This window comes from Meleagris gallopavo, chromosome 1 (genome assembly GCF_905368555.1).
Source record: "Meleagris gallopavo chromosome 1, MGAL_WU_HG_1.1, whole genome shotgun sequence".
Classification (NCBI taxonomy): domain Eukaryota; kingdom Metazoa; phylum Chordata; class Aves; order Galliformes; family Phasianidae; genus Meleagris; species Meleagris gallopavo.
The window spans coordinates 128,351,928-128,369,848 of NC_139404.1; the positions used below are offsets into that span (position 1 = coordinate 128,351,928).

General features: G+C 36.7%; 1 protein-coding gene across 4 annotated transcripts in view; it reads left to right on the forward strand.

The window, feature by feature from the left end:
* HERC2 (HECT and RLD domain containing E3 ubiquitin protein ligase 2) overlaps positions 1-17,921 on the forward strand; it is a 104,569-nt gene that overhangs the window by 16,787 nt on the left and 69,861 nt on the right. For 3 of the 4 annotated variants that reach the window (XM_085213479.1, XM_085213499.1, XM_085213484.1), the window contains exons 5-13: positions 8,386-8,605; positions 11,243-11,343; positions 12,148-12,304; positions 13,089-13,199; positions 13,510-13,681; positions 14,299-14,472; positions 15,074-15,262; positions 15,858-16,009; positions 17,350-17,507. In XM_085213479.1, the coding sequence (XP_085069605.1) occupies positions 8,386-8,605; positions 11,243-11,343; positions 12,148-12,304; positions 13,089-13,199; positions 13,510-13,681; positions 14,299-14,472; positions 15,074-15,262; positions 15,858-16,009; positions 17,350-17,507 (1,434 nt within the window). The remainder of the gene's footprint in view (positions 1-8,385; positions 8,606-11,242; positions 11,344-12,147; positions 12,305-13,088; positions 13,200-13,509; positions 13,682-14,298; positions 14,473-15,073; positions 15,263-15,857; positions 16,010-17,349; positions 17,508-17,921) is intronic. The other variant, XM_085213490.1, reaches the window with a different exon arrangement.

Sequence of the window (17,921 nt, forward strand, 5' to 3'; positions counted from 1 at the left end):
GTTCACTTCTTCACCTGTGACTCTGTACGATACTGATTTTTATATTGAAGCCAGTTAAAGTTCCCTATTACTCCTTATTACTGTACAGCAAGCTCACTGTCTGAAATGGTCTAAGCATGAAAACAGCGGTTCCACTTCAGTGAAACAGTGAACAGCAGTCTCACTTCAGTGGTTTGTTTTATAGTTCTGGTGCCTGATGTTGCCCAATGTGTCATGTACAAACTTTGGAGACACCTGTTATGCTCCTATTCCTTTCCCCTCACTCAGAAGCACTTGAGGGTCCCTGGTGAGAGGGTTATCTCTTTAATGCCAGAATCCAGATCTGCATAGCCTTGTTTTCTGGGGAAGCTGTTTCACTTGTTTCTGTTGAGCCACAGGTCAACTGTCAGTCTGTTGTCCTCTGCTCTTTGTCAGCCTGCTTGTCCCCTTTTCTTAAGGACGGAGAGGCAGATGGACTTGCTGTCACTCTAGAATTGGGACAGAATTTTGCAATGCAAGAGGAATGAGAAGAATTGCAATTACAGTGGGAGCGGGAGGGGGAATGCTGAAGAAGGGGGAATGTGTTGAAGAGATGTAAGCTAAAGGTCACATTGTTTTTGTATTGTATTTGTATTCAGTATTTGTTGATGAACAGTAAAATAAAACAAATGTAAAAAATGGTAATCTAAATATAAGAAATTTCTCCCAACTGACCAAGTTGATTGAGATGGTACTTCAAGCTCACCCTCCAATTATTTCTTATAAAATATTAAAAAAAAAAATATTAAAAAGGGTTATATGTTTGTACGGAGCTTACAGGAATAATTTATTAGCTTCATATACTAAATTGTATTCCTTGGTATCTGTTACCTTTTGTGCTTAAAGTTTGCATTGCTTTGATCCGAGTTAATGTCTGTGAGAGGCAGATCCTTAAAAAATACTATAAACACACTTCTGTTTTATTAATAGAGCATTGTGATGGAGCTTTTGCTCTTGATTGTAGGTAACTTTTTATTTTGCGTTTGTTAGAAGGAGAGATAACAATTGCCTTCTGCATCATTCTGCATCACAGGTTTCTGTGGCTTGGTAATTAATTTTTGGAAAAGAAAATATGGAAGATTATTTCAATCTTGGTACTTCTTTTCTTCTTTTATAAAACACATGCAACTCTTTTGAGCTTTTCTTCTGTCATCTTTCTGAAAAATAAAATGAACCCTGGAATATTTGTCTGTCAAAAGAGTGAAGGAGGTTTTCAGAAGGAGAATTGTTTCTTAAATGTATTCCTATTGATCAAGTTGGAATGAAAGATTTACTGTGGGTTTTCTCTTTTTTTATATATATATGTATTTTATATTCCTTGACAAGTAAGGTATAATTTAGAGATGTGAGCTTGGAGTTCTTTTAGAAAAAGAATTGAAGAGGCATTTAAAGTCTGTGTTTCAGGTTAACACGGAGCTATATCTGTTGAATTTAATGATTTACAGTCTTACACTGTCTAGTCATGGCTTTCATAATGTACGGTATATATCCATGTTTTGAAAGTGGTGAATACAGTCTTATTTTGCCAATAAAGTGTGGAGGATCATGCTATTGAACTTCAGTGGGCTCAACCAAGTCACTAGGCCTTGTGACATTCTTCCTCCCTAAGGGCTGAGGGATTTTGAGAAAGCACAAAAAAACTGCTCAAAAAACATGTTGAGAAGCAGTGCTTTTTGTCTTCCTTTCCGTGTCCTGGCATGAGTTCAGAGAAGGAAAATATTTTCCCCGGTTGTAATTTATGCTGAGATGACTGTACTGCCAGAACCAGGGCAAAGATGTCACAGCTGTTTTCTTCTTTCTTTCTCCCCCTTGCCGCCCCCAGTGATCTTACTATGTTAAATTCTATTCAAATGCGTAAGATAGTAATAAAAATGTAAGTCATTATTTGACTTTGCTTTTTCTTCTCTAGATTCTTAGTGTTTATCCATTTCATATTCAGCTCTTACCTGATGTCAATGTTGAACTGTTCAGGCCTCATTTTGACATGAGTGCTCCTTTAAAACAGCTTCCCTTTGTCCTGTTCCCTCAAGGCTATGTGTTTGTCATTACCCAAGTACTTCTGATTCTTCTTAAAAGCCTTGTTTTACAACTACCATCGTTGTTTTTCAGATACTCATGCCCGATTTATTTTAGCAGTGAATTCAACTATTTTGCCAGTAAGTCACTGTCATGACATGGAACTCCTGGAGGTCTCCTTATGTACAAGTGAGAACTTGTTTATAGATAATACCGTGTCTTGTTTCCTTGATAGTACTAGCATAGCTAATTGCACTGAGAAATGCTTCAGAGGCATTACCTAAGGGAGAGGGGGGGTAAAAATGTGTGATTTCAATGAGTTGCTGTTGAGAAACACATCACTGGCAACAGCAAGGGGATCTTTCTGCCTTTCTTATGTAAGGAAGGGGAAAACATGTTGAAGTTTCATCCTATAAGAGATATTAGTTACGTAAATACACCTAAGTTTATATTGTAGTCAGAAGAAATTAAAAGAATTTACAGCATTGAAATTTCTGTAGTTTTTAATAAATTCTAGATCAGGTCTTTTTAAGTTAAGATTCAGGAATGTTGATAGAAACAATGGTTCAGTGAAAGGAATCAGGGCCTAGCTCCTGTGCTGTGTAATTTTCTTCTCAAAATGTTTACCTCCCTGTTTTTTCTTTCACTTTTTTTTTTTTGTTACCACTTCAAATTTTAAGTCCCCCCCTACATCTGACTTGAAAGTTACTGTCTGTCTCCAAGCATCCTTTTGCTTGCTGTTTATGCTTTTTAGAGGATATCCCTGAAAACACTCCCTCAGAAGCATAAAACACATGTGTGAAGGTGTAGATGAGGCTCACTTCTTGCCATTCTGTTGTGTGTCTGAGTATTTCAGCATCAATTTAAAGTTCTGCTGCTGTCAGGAAATGTGAGCTCACTATAGCATTGTATTCTTCATAAATTGTTTGAATTTTTAGGTCTGAAATCCCTCTACATCCTATCATCTGTATTTGCCTTTACTAGGACTTGTGGCTCAGTGGAAGTCCTTGAAACTTTTCAGTTTGATAGGGGCATTTTTGCTGATCATCAATTTACTGCTAGAAGCCTGCAGTGTTCTCTGCAAAAGCTACTGCCATAAATGTTAAGAAGCCATTTAGTATGTTAATTCCAATTAAAATCCTAAAAAGGGAGCAGACATGCCTTGGTAGGCAACCTGTCTTACACTCATGTCAGGTTAGTGTTTTGTCTGTGGCTGAGATGGTTTAAGAAGTTACAGTTTTTAGCTGCCTGCTTTGCCCCCTTAAGTTTGCTGACATAACCAAATAGCACATCACTCCTTAACCCTATTCTGTCAAATGATCTAGGTTAAACACTGCTGGTATTTTTCCTTCTAATGCAGGGAATTTCTGGCAGGATGAATTAAGAAGTGACAACATATAGTTATGATAGCTGCTGCAGGAAGGGAGTGGTGTGATGAATTTTAACAGAAGATGGTAAAACCCTTATATATCTCTCCACGGCAGCCAGAAACATATCTGATTATAGTTGTCACTTAACAAGTATTTTGCTAATGTTAACTTGAGAATTTAAACTTGTATGTTATGACTTCAGCTCTTAGACTGTACGTATGGATTAGGTAAATGTTTCCACTCTTCATAAAATGACTCACAAAGCAGAGTGTGGCAAGGGACATTTAGCATCAAGGGTTGACAAACATTTTTGGTTAAAGAGTTCCCTGTAACCTTCTTAGGTGTAATCTGAATCATTACTATTAACAAGCTATTATCTCATTAGTCTGTTTAGTTCCTTGTTAATATATATTGTTCAGATTTGGCCAACTTCACTTGATCCATTCCTTAATGTATTTAAATCTTTCTGAAAAGGAAACTATTTAAAAAATATAAATTTGTTTATGTAGTAAAAGTAGATTTAAAGAAGAGGAAGTGTGTAGATACAGCTCACTTAAAAAAAACTGAAGGATTTTCCTTAAAACTTATCTCTAATGAAGTAAGACAGTCCTTGGTCCAGCTTTGAGATAACTGAGATGTAGGATTACCATAGGTAACGTTATGTCTGAAATAGCTGTTCCAGATTTTACTTACACTTCACAATCTGAAATGGCTACAGTTTTGGGGTTCAAGTGAGAAGAGTAAAGGAGAAGAATTTTTCAGCTAAAGTAATTGAAGCTAATTACTCAGTTTTTTAATAGTTTGAATGTTGGTGAGGCTAAGTCGTATTTTCTACGTGAATAAATTATTTTTGCATGTAGTCTTGAAGTATTTGAAGATGGTGTGTTGTAACTGAATGCTTAGAAGGCTAAATGCTTCAAAATTAGATTTCGTCCAGACATTCTTTCTGTGCATAAAAAGTGATGCAATAATTGTGATTGGTTCCATTTACTAACTCTTATATTGTCTTAATTTGACTTCATTTGTTGACAGGAAAACAAAATAACTTGCTTCTGAAATGATAGTAAATGATACTGTGAAATTTTTCTTTTGAAACTTTTGTAGTCTATCTAGTTCCGGTTATCTTGAAGTATTGTTGATCTTCTGTACTGAAACAGAATTGAACTTCTGAGGTTTTTAAAAAGTTACAGAATGTTTGTTTTTTCTCAAATAAATCAGTTGTCAGATTGCTGAATGGGATGCTGATATCTTACAGGGTTATCACCAATATGCATTGCTGAACTGCTGAGAATGAATTTTCTTAGTGTGACTATGAATATCATAGAATCATAGAATGGCTTAGATTGAAAGGGACCTTAAAACTCATCCAGTTCCAACCTCCTGCTGTGGGCAGGACTACCACCTACTAGCTCAGGCTGCCCAGGACCTCATCCAACCTGACCTTGAATGCCTCCAGGGTTGGGCCACCCATAACCTCTCTGGGCAGTGTGTGCCAGGGACTTGCTGCCCTCTGAGAAAAGAGTTTATTTCTAACATCTAACCTAAATCTCCCCCCTTTTAGTTTAGAGACATTCTTCCTTGTCCTTTCACTATCAGACAGTGTAAAAAAATTGGTTTCTCTCCTGTTTGTAAGCTTCCTTGAAGTATTAGAGGACTACAATGAAGTCTCCGTAGTTCCTAGTCCCTTTTCCAAGTCAAACAAGCCCAATTCCCTCAGTCTTTCTTCATAGGAGGGGTGTCTCAGCCCTCTGATCATCTTCATGGACCTGTACCCTCTATGACAGCTCCATGTCCTTCTTGTGCTGGGAGCCCCAGGCCTGGACACAGTACCCCAGACGGAGACTCGTGAGGTAGAGTAGAGGGGCAATCTACTCTCCCTGCTGGCCACCCCTCTTGTTGATGTAGAGCTAGATACAGTTGGCCTCCTGGGCTGCAAGCACACACTGCTGGCTCATGTCCAGCTTTTCATCCACAAGGACCCCCAAGTCCTTCTTTGCAGGTCTGCTCTCAGTGTGTTCTTCTCCCAGTCTGTACACATCTGGGATTGTCCTCACCCAAGTACAACAGCTTGCACTTGGCCTTGCTGAATCTCATGGGATTCGTGTGAGCCCAGTTTTCAAGCTTATCCAGATCCCTTTGGATGGCATCCCTTCCTTCTGTTCTGTCAACTGCACCACACAGCTTGATATTGTCAGTAAATTTGCCTGGAGTACACTTGATTCCACTGTGTCCTTAGATAAACTCCTGGAGGATTCCACTTGTCACCATCCTTCACATGGACATAGATCTGCTGGCCACAATCCTCTTACTGCGACCATCCAAGCAGTTCCTTATTCACTGAATAATCTACCCTTCAAATCCGTATCTTAATTTAGAGATAAGAACTTGATGTGGGACCGTATCAAAGGCCTTGTGTGTGTAGATGTACGTGTGTGTGTGTGTGTATATATGTATACACACGCATATTTGTAGGTACACAGACACAGTATTGTGTGTATGCAACAGTTTGATTGAAAACTTGTTCTGCTTGACTTGCATATATGCTGTGTACTTTTGTAGGTTTCTGGTTTTTATGCATTCAGAATTTGTATTGTAGTTTGTATCATCAGTTGCAACAGAGAAGCTGGGATCTTGGAAACAGAAATAATGTGGTTGATTGGAACCAATTCTAGAATTGAGCAGTTGTATTTCAGGGAATTAAGGAGTTGTAATCAGAATGTAGGTCATCTCTGTGTGTTCTGTTTCTTTCCAGCTATCCCTGTGATATATGTTTAGTAAACATGTTATTTTGAAAGGAAGGGCTTTGTCATTCTTAACTCTTGGGAACAATTTTAAGGACTGTTCACCTTTAAATAATTTTTCTGCTGGGAGGGAATTATGACTAATATAGCTCTGTTTGTAGACTGCTGAATCGGGGGTCTGCTTGATTTCTATAGCACTAAGAAGCTATAGAAGACTTTATCTTTCCCAGACATAAGCCGTAGTAGAAGTGGATTGACTATTTCTTTAATATTCTTGTGGATATTTGAGAATATTGGGAATTAACCTGCAGAATGAAATAGGTACCCAAAAAGAATAATATTTAAAAAAGTCTATCTGTAAAACAAGGCATTGGTTTTTCCTGTTTCACTGTTGTGTCCCAGTGGTATTAAGAGATTGCTGGGGTGTATTTAGGAAGGGAAGAAGAGCAGTGTTTGTCTTTTCTGTTGGCTTATGTAGAGAGATCATGATACTGGTATGTCAGCACTGACCGTGTTCTGTTACAAGATAAACACTAAGTCATGCTTTAGGTAACAGCATTAGCCTCAGAGCATGCAGCAATTTTAATTTTGCTTCTGAGTAGTGCTAATACTTCACAACTGAGACTTTTCCTTCAGAATTGTGGTTATTGACCTCAAAGTATGCTGGAGCTTCAGGCTGCAAACTAACGTATTAATCCATTAAAGGTTGCCTATAAGCTTAAACCGAACAAACCAAATGCTTTAAACAGGCATTTGCTTTGTCTTACTTTACACAGGTATCTGAAGTAGTTGTGTGCAATCTCTTGATTGTCAACCATACATTTATAGGATAAATTTTAAGGACAGTTTGGCTTTTTTGTCATATTCTTCTGTGAATCAAAGTATGGATGTGTGTGATAGCTGCTATTGCTCTTTTCTAGTTTTTGAAGTCTAGATTACAAGGAACACTTTTTCATCTGTTCTTACTGAAAGAAGTAAGTTGTTCCTCCTAGATGGAAAAATGCAAACTGCCTCAGGGAAAGGAATTTAACACATGAAATACTGAAATGTGAGTAGCAGTGTTGAAAGCAGGCTGTATGTTACTGTGCAATGTGATATAGTGGTAGAAGAGGCCACTTGAACACTTGAATTCTCTCCTGGGTATACGGAGACGCATTGCAGAGAGGGAACAAAAATTTGATGAATTTTGTAGAGCTACATATGGAAAAAAAAAAAAAAAAGCCTCATATCTCATTAGATACAGTTTTGAGCTCCAAAGACTGCTACTAGTGCATTTCTATAGCTTGGAGATTGCTACTCCAAAATATGTGTTTTTTTTTTTTTTTTTTTTTCCTTTGAGGCTGTTGCCATCTTTGCCATCTTTTCACAAACACTGTTACATATATGTAGACATGCTTTTTTTTTTTTTTTTTTTTGCGTTTTTTTTTTTAGCTTAGTTGATCTTCATCCTAGGAAATAAATCTCCAGAGAACATAAAAGAAACCAGCCAACCAAAGAAAACCCAAACAAAACTAAACTAAATAAGCCAACCAAACAGCAACAACAAAACATTGTTCCCAAATTCTGATTTTTCCAGTGTTTTGGAGCTGTTGTTGCTATCATCTGTCATTACGTTATTAGGACTGTAGACTAATGAATGGTTTTTTTGGCTAGCAAAGAATTAGTTATCTGCTGTTGGTGGTGCATAGGCCACATTTTCAATTTGCTGATGATACCCGTGTCTTTTAAATTTCTTGCATAATTTGTTTCAGAATCTAACCACTTCTTGGCAGTGATCCTAGAGCTTCTGAGAGTTATTCTATGACTTCTGAGAAACTTAAGATAACGTATATCATTGGAAAATGAAAGTATACCCTACATGTTGTTGCTTGTACTTAGAAGTCTAGCACTGAGGCCTGCTGCTGATGAGAGTTTGCCATGTAACTTGTTTGTTTGGAACACTTGCATAAATATTTTCTATGATGTTTTAATTTCAGACATGAAATATAAAGGTTCAGATGTATTCACACAATACCAGTTTTGATGATAACCTTAGCTTTTGCCTAAACATCTGTTAAATATGACTTGTAATTAAGTAATACATACTGTTAATTAGCATTTGCACATTAGATATAGAAGCAGTGAATTTCACTGGGTTTTGCAATTCAGACTTCTGGTCAACTAATGGTTTTTAATTTGTCTTGACATTGGTTGACAATGTATGTAACAAAGATGAATGCTTATCTTTCTCTGATTTCTAGATGTGAATGAATTGAAAGAATGCCTACATGTACTAGTGAAGGAACAACAGACTCTGGCCACACAAACTGCCACAACAGCTCTTTCAGCTATGCGGCTAAAGCAGAGGCTTGTTATCCTGGAACGATATTTTATTGCGTTGAACAGGACAGTTCTTCAGGAGAACGTCAAAGTTAAGTGGAAAAGCAATAGTATCCCTCTGCCTACTGTGGACAAGAAAAGGTAACGAGTTGTTCTCATGCATGGACAAGTTTATATTTCTTAAGATATCTGGTGCTATCTACCATACAGTTTTCCTTCTTGGCAGATACTTACTTATGATGTTGATGGCTTTTATTATAATTCATAGAATCATAAATGGTTTGGATTGGAAGGGGCATTTAAGATCATCTAGTTCCAACTCCCCTGCTGTAGGCAGGGACACTTCTCACTAGACTAGGCTTCTCAAAGCCCCATCCAGCCTGGCCTTGAATGCTTCTAGGAAAGGGGCATTTACAGCCTCTCTGGGCAACCTGTTCCAGTGTCTCACCACATTCACAGTAAAGAATTTCTTCCTAATATCTAGTCTAAGTCTATCCTCTTCCAGTTTAAAGCCATTTCCCCTCATCCTGTGTCTATATGCCCGTATAAAGAAAGCCCTCCCCAGTTTTCCTGAAGACTGCCTTTAGGTACTGGAAAGTCACTGTAAGGTGTCCTTGCAGCCTTTAGTCTCCAGGCTTAAGGGCCCCCAACTCTCTCAGCCTGTCCTCTTAGGGAGGTGCTCCAGCACTCTAATCATCTTTGTGGCCCTCCTCTGGACCCACTCCAACAGCTCCATGTTATTCTTGTGTTAGGGACCCCAGAATTGGATGCGGTGCTCCAGGTGGGGTCTCACGAGAGCAGAGTAAAGGGACAGAATCACCTCCCTTTGACCTGCTGGCCACGCTCCTCTTGATGCAGCCCAGGATACTGTTGGACTTCTGGGCTGCAGGTGTACACTGTTGGCTCATGTTGAGTCTTTCCTCAGCTGACACCCCCAAATCCTTCTCCTCAGGGCTGCTCTCAAGCCATTCTCTGCCAACCTGTATTTGTGCTTGGGATTGCCCCAATTTAAGTGTGGGAATTTGCACTTGGTCTTGTTGAATTTCAAGAGATTGGCATGGGTCCGCCTCTCAAGCCTGTCCAGGTCCCTCTGGATAGCATCCCTTCCCTCTAACATGTCAGCTGCACCACTCAGCTTGGCGTCATCTGTAAACTTGCTGAGGATGCACTTGATATCAATGTCCATGTCACCTACAAAGGTGTTAAATAACACTGGTCCCAGCACCGATCCCTGAGGAATGCCACCCCTCACTGGTCTCCACTTGGACATTGAGCTGTTGACCACAACTCTTTGAGCGCGACCATCCAGCCAGTTCCTTATTCAATGAGTGGTCCATCTATCTAATCTATTTTTCTTTAATTTGGTGACCAGGATGTTGTGCAGCGCAGTGTCAATTGGTACTGTAATTATTACTCTTTAAGCTATAATCATGCTTTCATTGATGTATTCCTTTTGTTCTACTCAGCCAGAATGTATGGAGAGGCCATGTCATGAATGATGCTGGTGGACGTTACATTGCTCCAATTATTTATTTTTTATTAATTTTTGTTCAATTATGTGCATAACAAATTTAAAAATACAAATACATTAAAATTGAACATAGTTTTCCTTAGCTTGAAGAAGAAATGTTATCAGACATTTTACATGAAAATGTTTCCAAAGAACCAGCTGAATTGTCTGAATTGTCTGGTTGCCTTCCATGTCAAGATAGTTTTTTGACCTAAAAATAGAAAAATTCTGTCAAGTGAGGCATTAAAGAAGCTTGTCAATTGTTGAATTAGACTGCTGTCTGACTGAACAATCAATTCAGCCAAGGAAATTTTTGTTAGCTTATCTCTAGTTTCTAAAATTGAAGGAGACAGTAAGTAGGATTGTAGACTAGTTATTATGGGATTGTTCTGACAGTGATGTCTTTCACTGAGCAGTCTATTCTCTGAAGAATGTTTTTTGAGTTCTGATTCAAAAGAACACTGGTGTATTTAAGTTAACAGACTGCTAAAAATGCCAGTTTAAAATTTCTCTCTTGAAAGAAGTTCTAAGCAGTTCACTTTCATTGTCATGCGAGATAAAAATAAAAGGATTATGTCTTCCTAAGAGAAAACAGTAGAGAATTAAAAGCTTACTTGATTAATGCAATAGTTTGATTAAAAAGTAAAGTTGATAGAAATGTTTTGTGGGGTATTAATAAAAATTTAAGCTATCTCTCTGCAAAACCAATACAGAGGCTGCAAAGTGAGATATTTGAGATAAGTGAGACATAGGACTCATTTATGAGTGAGTGGAAAGACAGACAATGCCAAAAGTGATGAAATTATCTGTAATTGAAAGTTCACATAAAAAAAAAAGAAGTCTGTGATTGTAGTTTATACAATTCAAATACACTAGCAGTATAAACAGCCTGGATAAATAATAAGTATGTGAAGTATCTTACACCTGTGTATTTTTAGTAAACTGTAGTAAGTTCACTCTGTGCACCTTCAGAAACTTCTCTTATGGCAACGATGGCAGTCTGGTTTGTTTGTTCTGTATGAAGCCTTTTGTTGCCAAGGATTGAATTAGTTGGGTTTTGGAATGGATGAGGTTAAATTTTGGTTGTTGACATTTTAAGGCAGTTACAATGATCTATAAAAATTGTATAATTATATATGCATGTATATAGATAAAGTATAAAATTGTCAAGTACATACGTTGTGTAATTATTATTAATCTTTATAGTTGTTAAATACATATATTATAAAGCTGTATAGACACAGTGCACGTGTATTTTTTTCCCTTAGCCCACGACCTGTAGGCAAAGGTGTCGAAGGACTTGCACGAGTTGGATCTCGAGCAGCACTTTCATTTGCATTTGCGTTCCTCCGTAGAGCGTGGAGGTCAGGTAGGTCTGCCCTGTAGCAGGACATTGTATGTATTTTTGATTAGAAGACAGGTGATTCATTGAATCATGTGTCTGTATTACATGTATAGCTCTGTACAAACACGTATGTACGTTAAGACTTCCATAATTGTGTTTTATGTTTATAAGGTATTATAAAACCAGCGATACTGTTGATCAGAGATGCCTGAGGGGATTGCCATCCAAGCCAATATGGCTGCTGTATTGTGCTGGGTTACCATTAGATTTAGCAATACAAATTCAGTTTTCATAAAAAGAAAACGTTATTAATATCAGGTTTCAGAAAATTTAGATTTATTCTTCAGACAAGATAGGTCGCAATGTAACTGCAGGATGGTAGTAGTTTAGAAAAGAATTTTGGAGCAGTAGTGTGAAAACAGTATTTAGTTTGCGTACTTGTCAAGATCTGTCATGTTTCAAAGGCTGGCACTCAAAAGTTTGAGAATTGTCACATTGACTTACCTATTTGTCTCAGTCTGTGCTGTTTGTTCAGATTGCCACAGTTTGAATTTTTGTCTAGGCTAGTTCTTTTTCTGAATACCTCAGCAGATGCACAGTGGGACAGGCTGTTTTAAGACTTGTCACCTTTCTGAATGCATTTTTTGTGGAGCTGGTTGTTTTTCAGAAGTTTTGCAGTCCAAATGTTTGTTTGAAAATTGAGAGCTGGTACATACATATTATTAAAAAACTTGTAACTTGAGACCGAGAAAATCTCCTCACAAAACTCTGTTTTAAAAATTTCTATACCTTCTGTGAAGTTGTAGCTAGTATTCCTGTAATCCTTAGGTGAAGATGCAGACCTGTGCAGTGAACTGTTACAGGAATCACTTGATGCACTACGAGCTCTTCCAGAGGCATCCCTTTTTGATGAAGGGACAGTATCTTCTGTATGGTTGGAAGTGGTGGAAAGAGCTACTAAATTCCTAAGGTCTGTTGTGACTGGGTAAGTTTATTTTTTTGAGTATTGCTAAAGTATCTGTTTAATGGCAAACTTGCATCTCCTACCAAATGATGGTGTAAGCAGAATATTTTCTGAAAAAATAAAAACATAAGTTTTCTAATTTTACACCAAGCAAGTAAATGGTACGTAAATTGTTGAAATGATGCTCTTTAAACATGATTTAATTCTTTTAACTTTTTTAAGAAAAATTTAAACTTGAGTATTCTGAATCACTCTGTGTAGATCCTCCCTGAAAAATATTATATCATTAATGTAAGTTGTATCCATTAAAAGGGAGCTTTTGGTAATACAGTATTTGTGTACACTTAATTGTGCCTTTCCAGTGTAGTAATATAATGCAGACTTGTATGTATAGAGAGGGAAATAAAGATACTCCCTTTAGACTTGGAGCATTCCCCTACTTTTACTTATTATATGCTCTTTTACAATTGTTAAAAAAAAATTTCTTTTGAATACTGCAAATACATCTCTATAGTAAATATCATAAGGAATATTTGTGTTTCACTGTGAAAAATGTGTTTTTCATGTTCTTAGTATATTTAAGAGAGCTGAAGAATAGATGGTGAAGCCTGGGGCAGTTTAAATTCTAGTGTCGCTCCAAAAAGTTTCCTTAAGAAAAAAAGCTAACACTTTCCACGTATATTTTCGTTAACAATTTTAAATTATTCTGTAAGTTTAGTGGTTTTTGGTGTGAGGTTTTGTTTAAGAAATATCTATTGTTTCTAGTTCTTTCTTAGCTAATGTATATTGTTTGATTTTTAAACAGAGATGTGCATGGAGCTCCCAGTACCAAAGGACCAGGGAACATTCCATTGCAAGACCAGCACTTGGCACTTGCTATATTGCTAGAACTGGCAGTGCAGAGGGGCACGCTAAGGTGAGTAGCATGAGCACTCTGATTTTTTTTTTAGCCATCATTGTTAATGGAATGCCTTGAGCAATGCCTGTCTTCAGTTTTCTTTGGTTTTATGTAATTGTGACTCAAAGCACACAAACATTTTCTGCAATGCAGTAAAGTTAGCTAGATTGCAAAATGCATTTTTGATATTTTGATCTCTCTTTCAAATGGAAAGATGTGGCTTCTGATATTATTAAATTAAAAATGTAAAAAGTAACTTATCTTAACCTAAAACGGTTTTCTGAGAAATGTTTACTAATGAAAGATGTGAACTTACTTTGTCTTTCAGCCAAATGTTGTCTGCAGTTATGTTGTTGCTTCAGCTTTGGGATAATGGAACAAGGGAAACTGATAATGAGCGATCTGCACAGGGAACAAGTGCACCCCTTCTACCTTTGTTACAAAGATTTCAGAGTATAGTGTGTAATAAAGACGTGCCCAATTCTGAGGAAGAGATTCAGGTACTTATACTTGGTTTATGCATAAGGGACAAATTTTATTGGCTGGCTAAATTAACTACAAACAAAACTATCCAAACAAAATTTGGGCTTACTTTAACAATAGCATTTTCCAGGTGACGTGTGTGTGTGTGTGTGTGTGTGTGTGTGTGTGTGTGTGTACATATGTATGTATGCATTCACTAGTGTTTGGTTTTCTTTGTACTTCTGTGTTTTTGGAGATAGGTGAAGGAACTCCATAGTACAATTATAGGTAAACATTGTGTTCCAGAGCTAATGCTTTTGTAATAAGTAATTACAGACATGGCCTGTTATCTTTTCTGCATATTTGGATTGTTTTTATATAGTTAATTCTACTACAACTTTCAACAGATATTACTGAGATTGTGAGTAATAAAACTATTTACTGCATTTTATCACCTTATTGTTTTATTCAGTTATCACTACAGTTATCACTATATTTTCTCAACATGTGCATTTGAGATTTCCCTTCAAGAAAGAGCATGTGCAGAGTTGGATCAGTTTATCTTGTGCAAATACTCAAGTATGCTCTTTATCTGTATGTGTAGAAGCATGGAAATACTAAAATATTCTTCTGACTGCTCTTTTTTCTTTTTCAGCTGCTGACCTATCCTCTGAGTCCAAATGAAAGTTTTCTTAGGTATCTGACTTTACCACAGGACAATGAACTAGCAATTGATCTGAGACAAACAGCTGTTGTGATCATGGCCCACTTGGATCGTCTCGCCACTCCATGTATGCCTCCACAGTGTAGCTCTCCTACATCTCATAAGGTAACTCATGCAGCATCAAATTTAATGCTTTTCCTAAAATTGTAACTAATTTTCAGCTTCAAAGTTAGCAACTCTAAAGATTGCCTAGTTTTCCTTCTTTATTTTCACAAAGTAACTTTGAGTTGCCTGAATTTCTTTCGATATCTTTAATGGCATTCAGAACTCTCTGAATCAGCCTAATAATGTAATTCTGTGGTTTGGGAACCATTCTTTCTTATCACAACACCAAGGCTAATTCAGCTGTGTTCTCAGCTGTTCCCATTGTTTATCAGAGAAAATTCTCAACACCAGACTTAGTAACTATGTTGGGTGTTTGACAAAACCAACAGAAAAAAACAACAAATTCAGCTACTTCAAACCCCAGTTAATGTTAAGCTTCCCAAGTTGAAAATCTCTGTATACTTGATTCAGATACTTATAGCTTGTTCTGTTACAGGTTAAACTGAATAAGATACATGCAAATCTTTATTTCTCATACCTCGTTAATAGTTACGCTTCACTGACTACTGACAGTACACAGTAATAGTAATAATCTTCTACATGCTTTCTAAATAAGTTGCATGTTTCAAAATGAATGCTTACAGAATTTCTTACTTTCTAGGGTTCTTTGCAGGAGGTCATTGCTTGGGGTTTAATAGGTTGGAAATACTATGCTAATGTGAGTGGTCCAATTCAGTGCGAAGGACTTGCCAGTCTTGGTGTTGTGCAGATTGCCTGCGCAGAGAAACGTTTTCTAATATTATCTAGGAATGGGCGAGTTTATACACAAGCATACAACAGTGATACACTGGTGAGTTTTATCTGTCTATTTTCAAAAATGCATTCTCTTAGGCATTATGGCGTACCATAGGTCTGCTGGTTAAATATCTTGGAAGAGTAGTTGAATGCATGCTGATTTTTGTGAGCTTTTATTTCTGTTTTTGAATTTTCAGAAGTAGTGGCTTTGATCTCTTCCATTGGTTTAATTAAATGTATCTAATTTCCATAGTTTCTGTCAAGCTAGAGGATTAGAGTACAGTGATAATTGCTTTTGCTGATATGCTGGCCTTGGAAACAGCATAGAAATTGGCAGATATTAAATGTATTTTAGCTCAGTAGTATAACACCATTCTCAAACTGCAGTTTCTCAAACAAAAATATTTGTCACTAAGATTGCCTCTAAGATAAACAGAATTGCATTTATATAGTTATGACTTTGTACGTATGGGAACAAAATGACTTGAGAGTATAATTTTTATCAGATTTAAATAGTAATTTGACCCTTTTTTTTCCTTAAGCTTACATTGATTTGTTAGATTTGACATGTTTGATAAAACCTTGGGAAAAATATTGCCTGGAATACATAAGAAATTGTTATAAATTAATTACTTTTGTTTGTCTCACAGGGACCACAGCTGGTGCAGAGTCTAGCTTCCAGAAATATTGTGAAGATTGCAGCACATTCTGATGGACATCACTATCTTGCTTTGTCAGCAAATGGTGAAGTTTTCTCTTGGGGTTGTGGAGATGGTGGAAGACTAGGCCATGGTGACACAGTGTATGTAATAAATAAACAATTTTTTTTTTTTTTTTTTTTTTTTTTTTTTTTTTTTGGCCAGTGGTCTGAATTCACACTGTAAACTGTTTGGTTGTGTATACAAGTGCCCATAAGAACTATTGCTGAAATGTAGCACTCTCCAATGAGTCCATGAGTGAAAGGTGTAATGCTTTCTGATCGTGATTTATTACAGGATGCGTGTACTCTTTCAGTCATTATCTGGCAAATTAGGCAAGTAAGAGACATTGTTAATAACCATGTTTCAGATGCTCTTCCAGTTGTATAGTTGTGACCATTTCAGCAAACAAATTAGCTATTAATTTTAGCATAGTAACTGACCATTCCTATGTACATAAGGCATTACATGTTTTGTCATGATTGCAATTTGTTTATCAAGAATTGCTTGCCATAATGACAAAACATGTAACACCTTATGTACGTACTTCAGACAGTCCCATTAGATAAGAAGATTGAGATTCATAGTCTCAAAGACTTTGTTATTATACAAAACAAGATAAAATATAACTTAGTCCAATTTTGTTTTAATAATTTGGTTTGGTAATTTACTAAGTATTTCACATTTATGTTAAGTACTTCACTTGCAGATGTGGTATTAAACAAATTCTTACTGCATATTTTCTCTTCTCCTAATATTCTTAGTTCTGTGTTTGTGCTACTTTCTGAAGTACTTGTAGGTAGGGGGTGTAGTAGTGAATATACTATTATCAGGCCTTTTATTCGTGGTTTTATAAATCCATAGTGCATTTTTTCTCTAGGAACATTGATTCAGATGTCAGTGTACAATCATCTTTACAAATGCAGTTGTGTTACATACTTCATACATCATTCCTCTTTTGTCCCCCCCACGTTGAACAGTAACATTACTGTCCTCCTCTTGTGTAGGGGCTATTTTTGAAAAGGAGTATTCTGTAAGAGTGCAAGTGTAAGATACATTTTAGTTGTTTTATCTTCCCTCAGAGTTGAATGCCCTGTAAAGTATTGAATTACTACACTAGGATTAGAACTGTCATAAAATTACTTGTTCAGAAATAGCATTTGAAGGTAATAATTTTTATAGTAGGCTAAATTATTTTTGAAAAACACTTCATTAATGTAATTGGAAATACAAATCTTAGTTGTCAGACATCCCTTCAGTGGTTTGTATGCTGTTAAATGATCTGAACTTTATTTTTGGCTTATAACTCTATTTTGGTACCTCAGACTACTACTAAGATTTGTAGGTAGAATTGCATCAATTATTTTCCAACAAATACATTTATCAATGTATGATTACTCATCAGATTACTGTTTGTGAAATATGTTTCCTTCTCTTTCAATAGCCCTCTGGAGGAACCAAAATTGATATCTGCTTTATCTGGAAAGCAAGCTGGGAAACATGTTGTTCATATAGCCTGTGGAAGCACTTACAGTGCAGCCATTACTGCTGAAGGAGAGCTGTATACATGGGGACGAGGAAACTACGGCAGGCTTGGTCATGGTATGTTAAAATCAGTTGTTTGTCAAGTAATTGTTAGTGCTTCTTTCAAACATTCTTTTATCCAACCTATCTATGATTAATTTGAGAAGCCTGAGTGGTTTCTTACATTATGAGAAGGATTGTATCAAAAATGCTAAAGCTCTGAATTGTGGATGGGGAAGAAAAATCTGCATTGTATTGTCCGTTCCCTTCCTTGTGAAGCAAAAACTATCTTGTAAGTTAAATCTGTATTGGATATCTAAGAAACTGTATGGGAGCTCAGTCGTGATACTCAAATCTGAAAACAAATAACTCCCCCTCTTTCCCCACCCCCATCTCCTCATCCCCTCAAGTAGCAAATCATTCAAAACCAACCAAATGGAAGCAAACAGAAGAACTCATCAAGCCATATTGGTTTTACTTATCAGAAAGCTG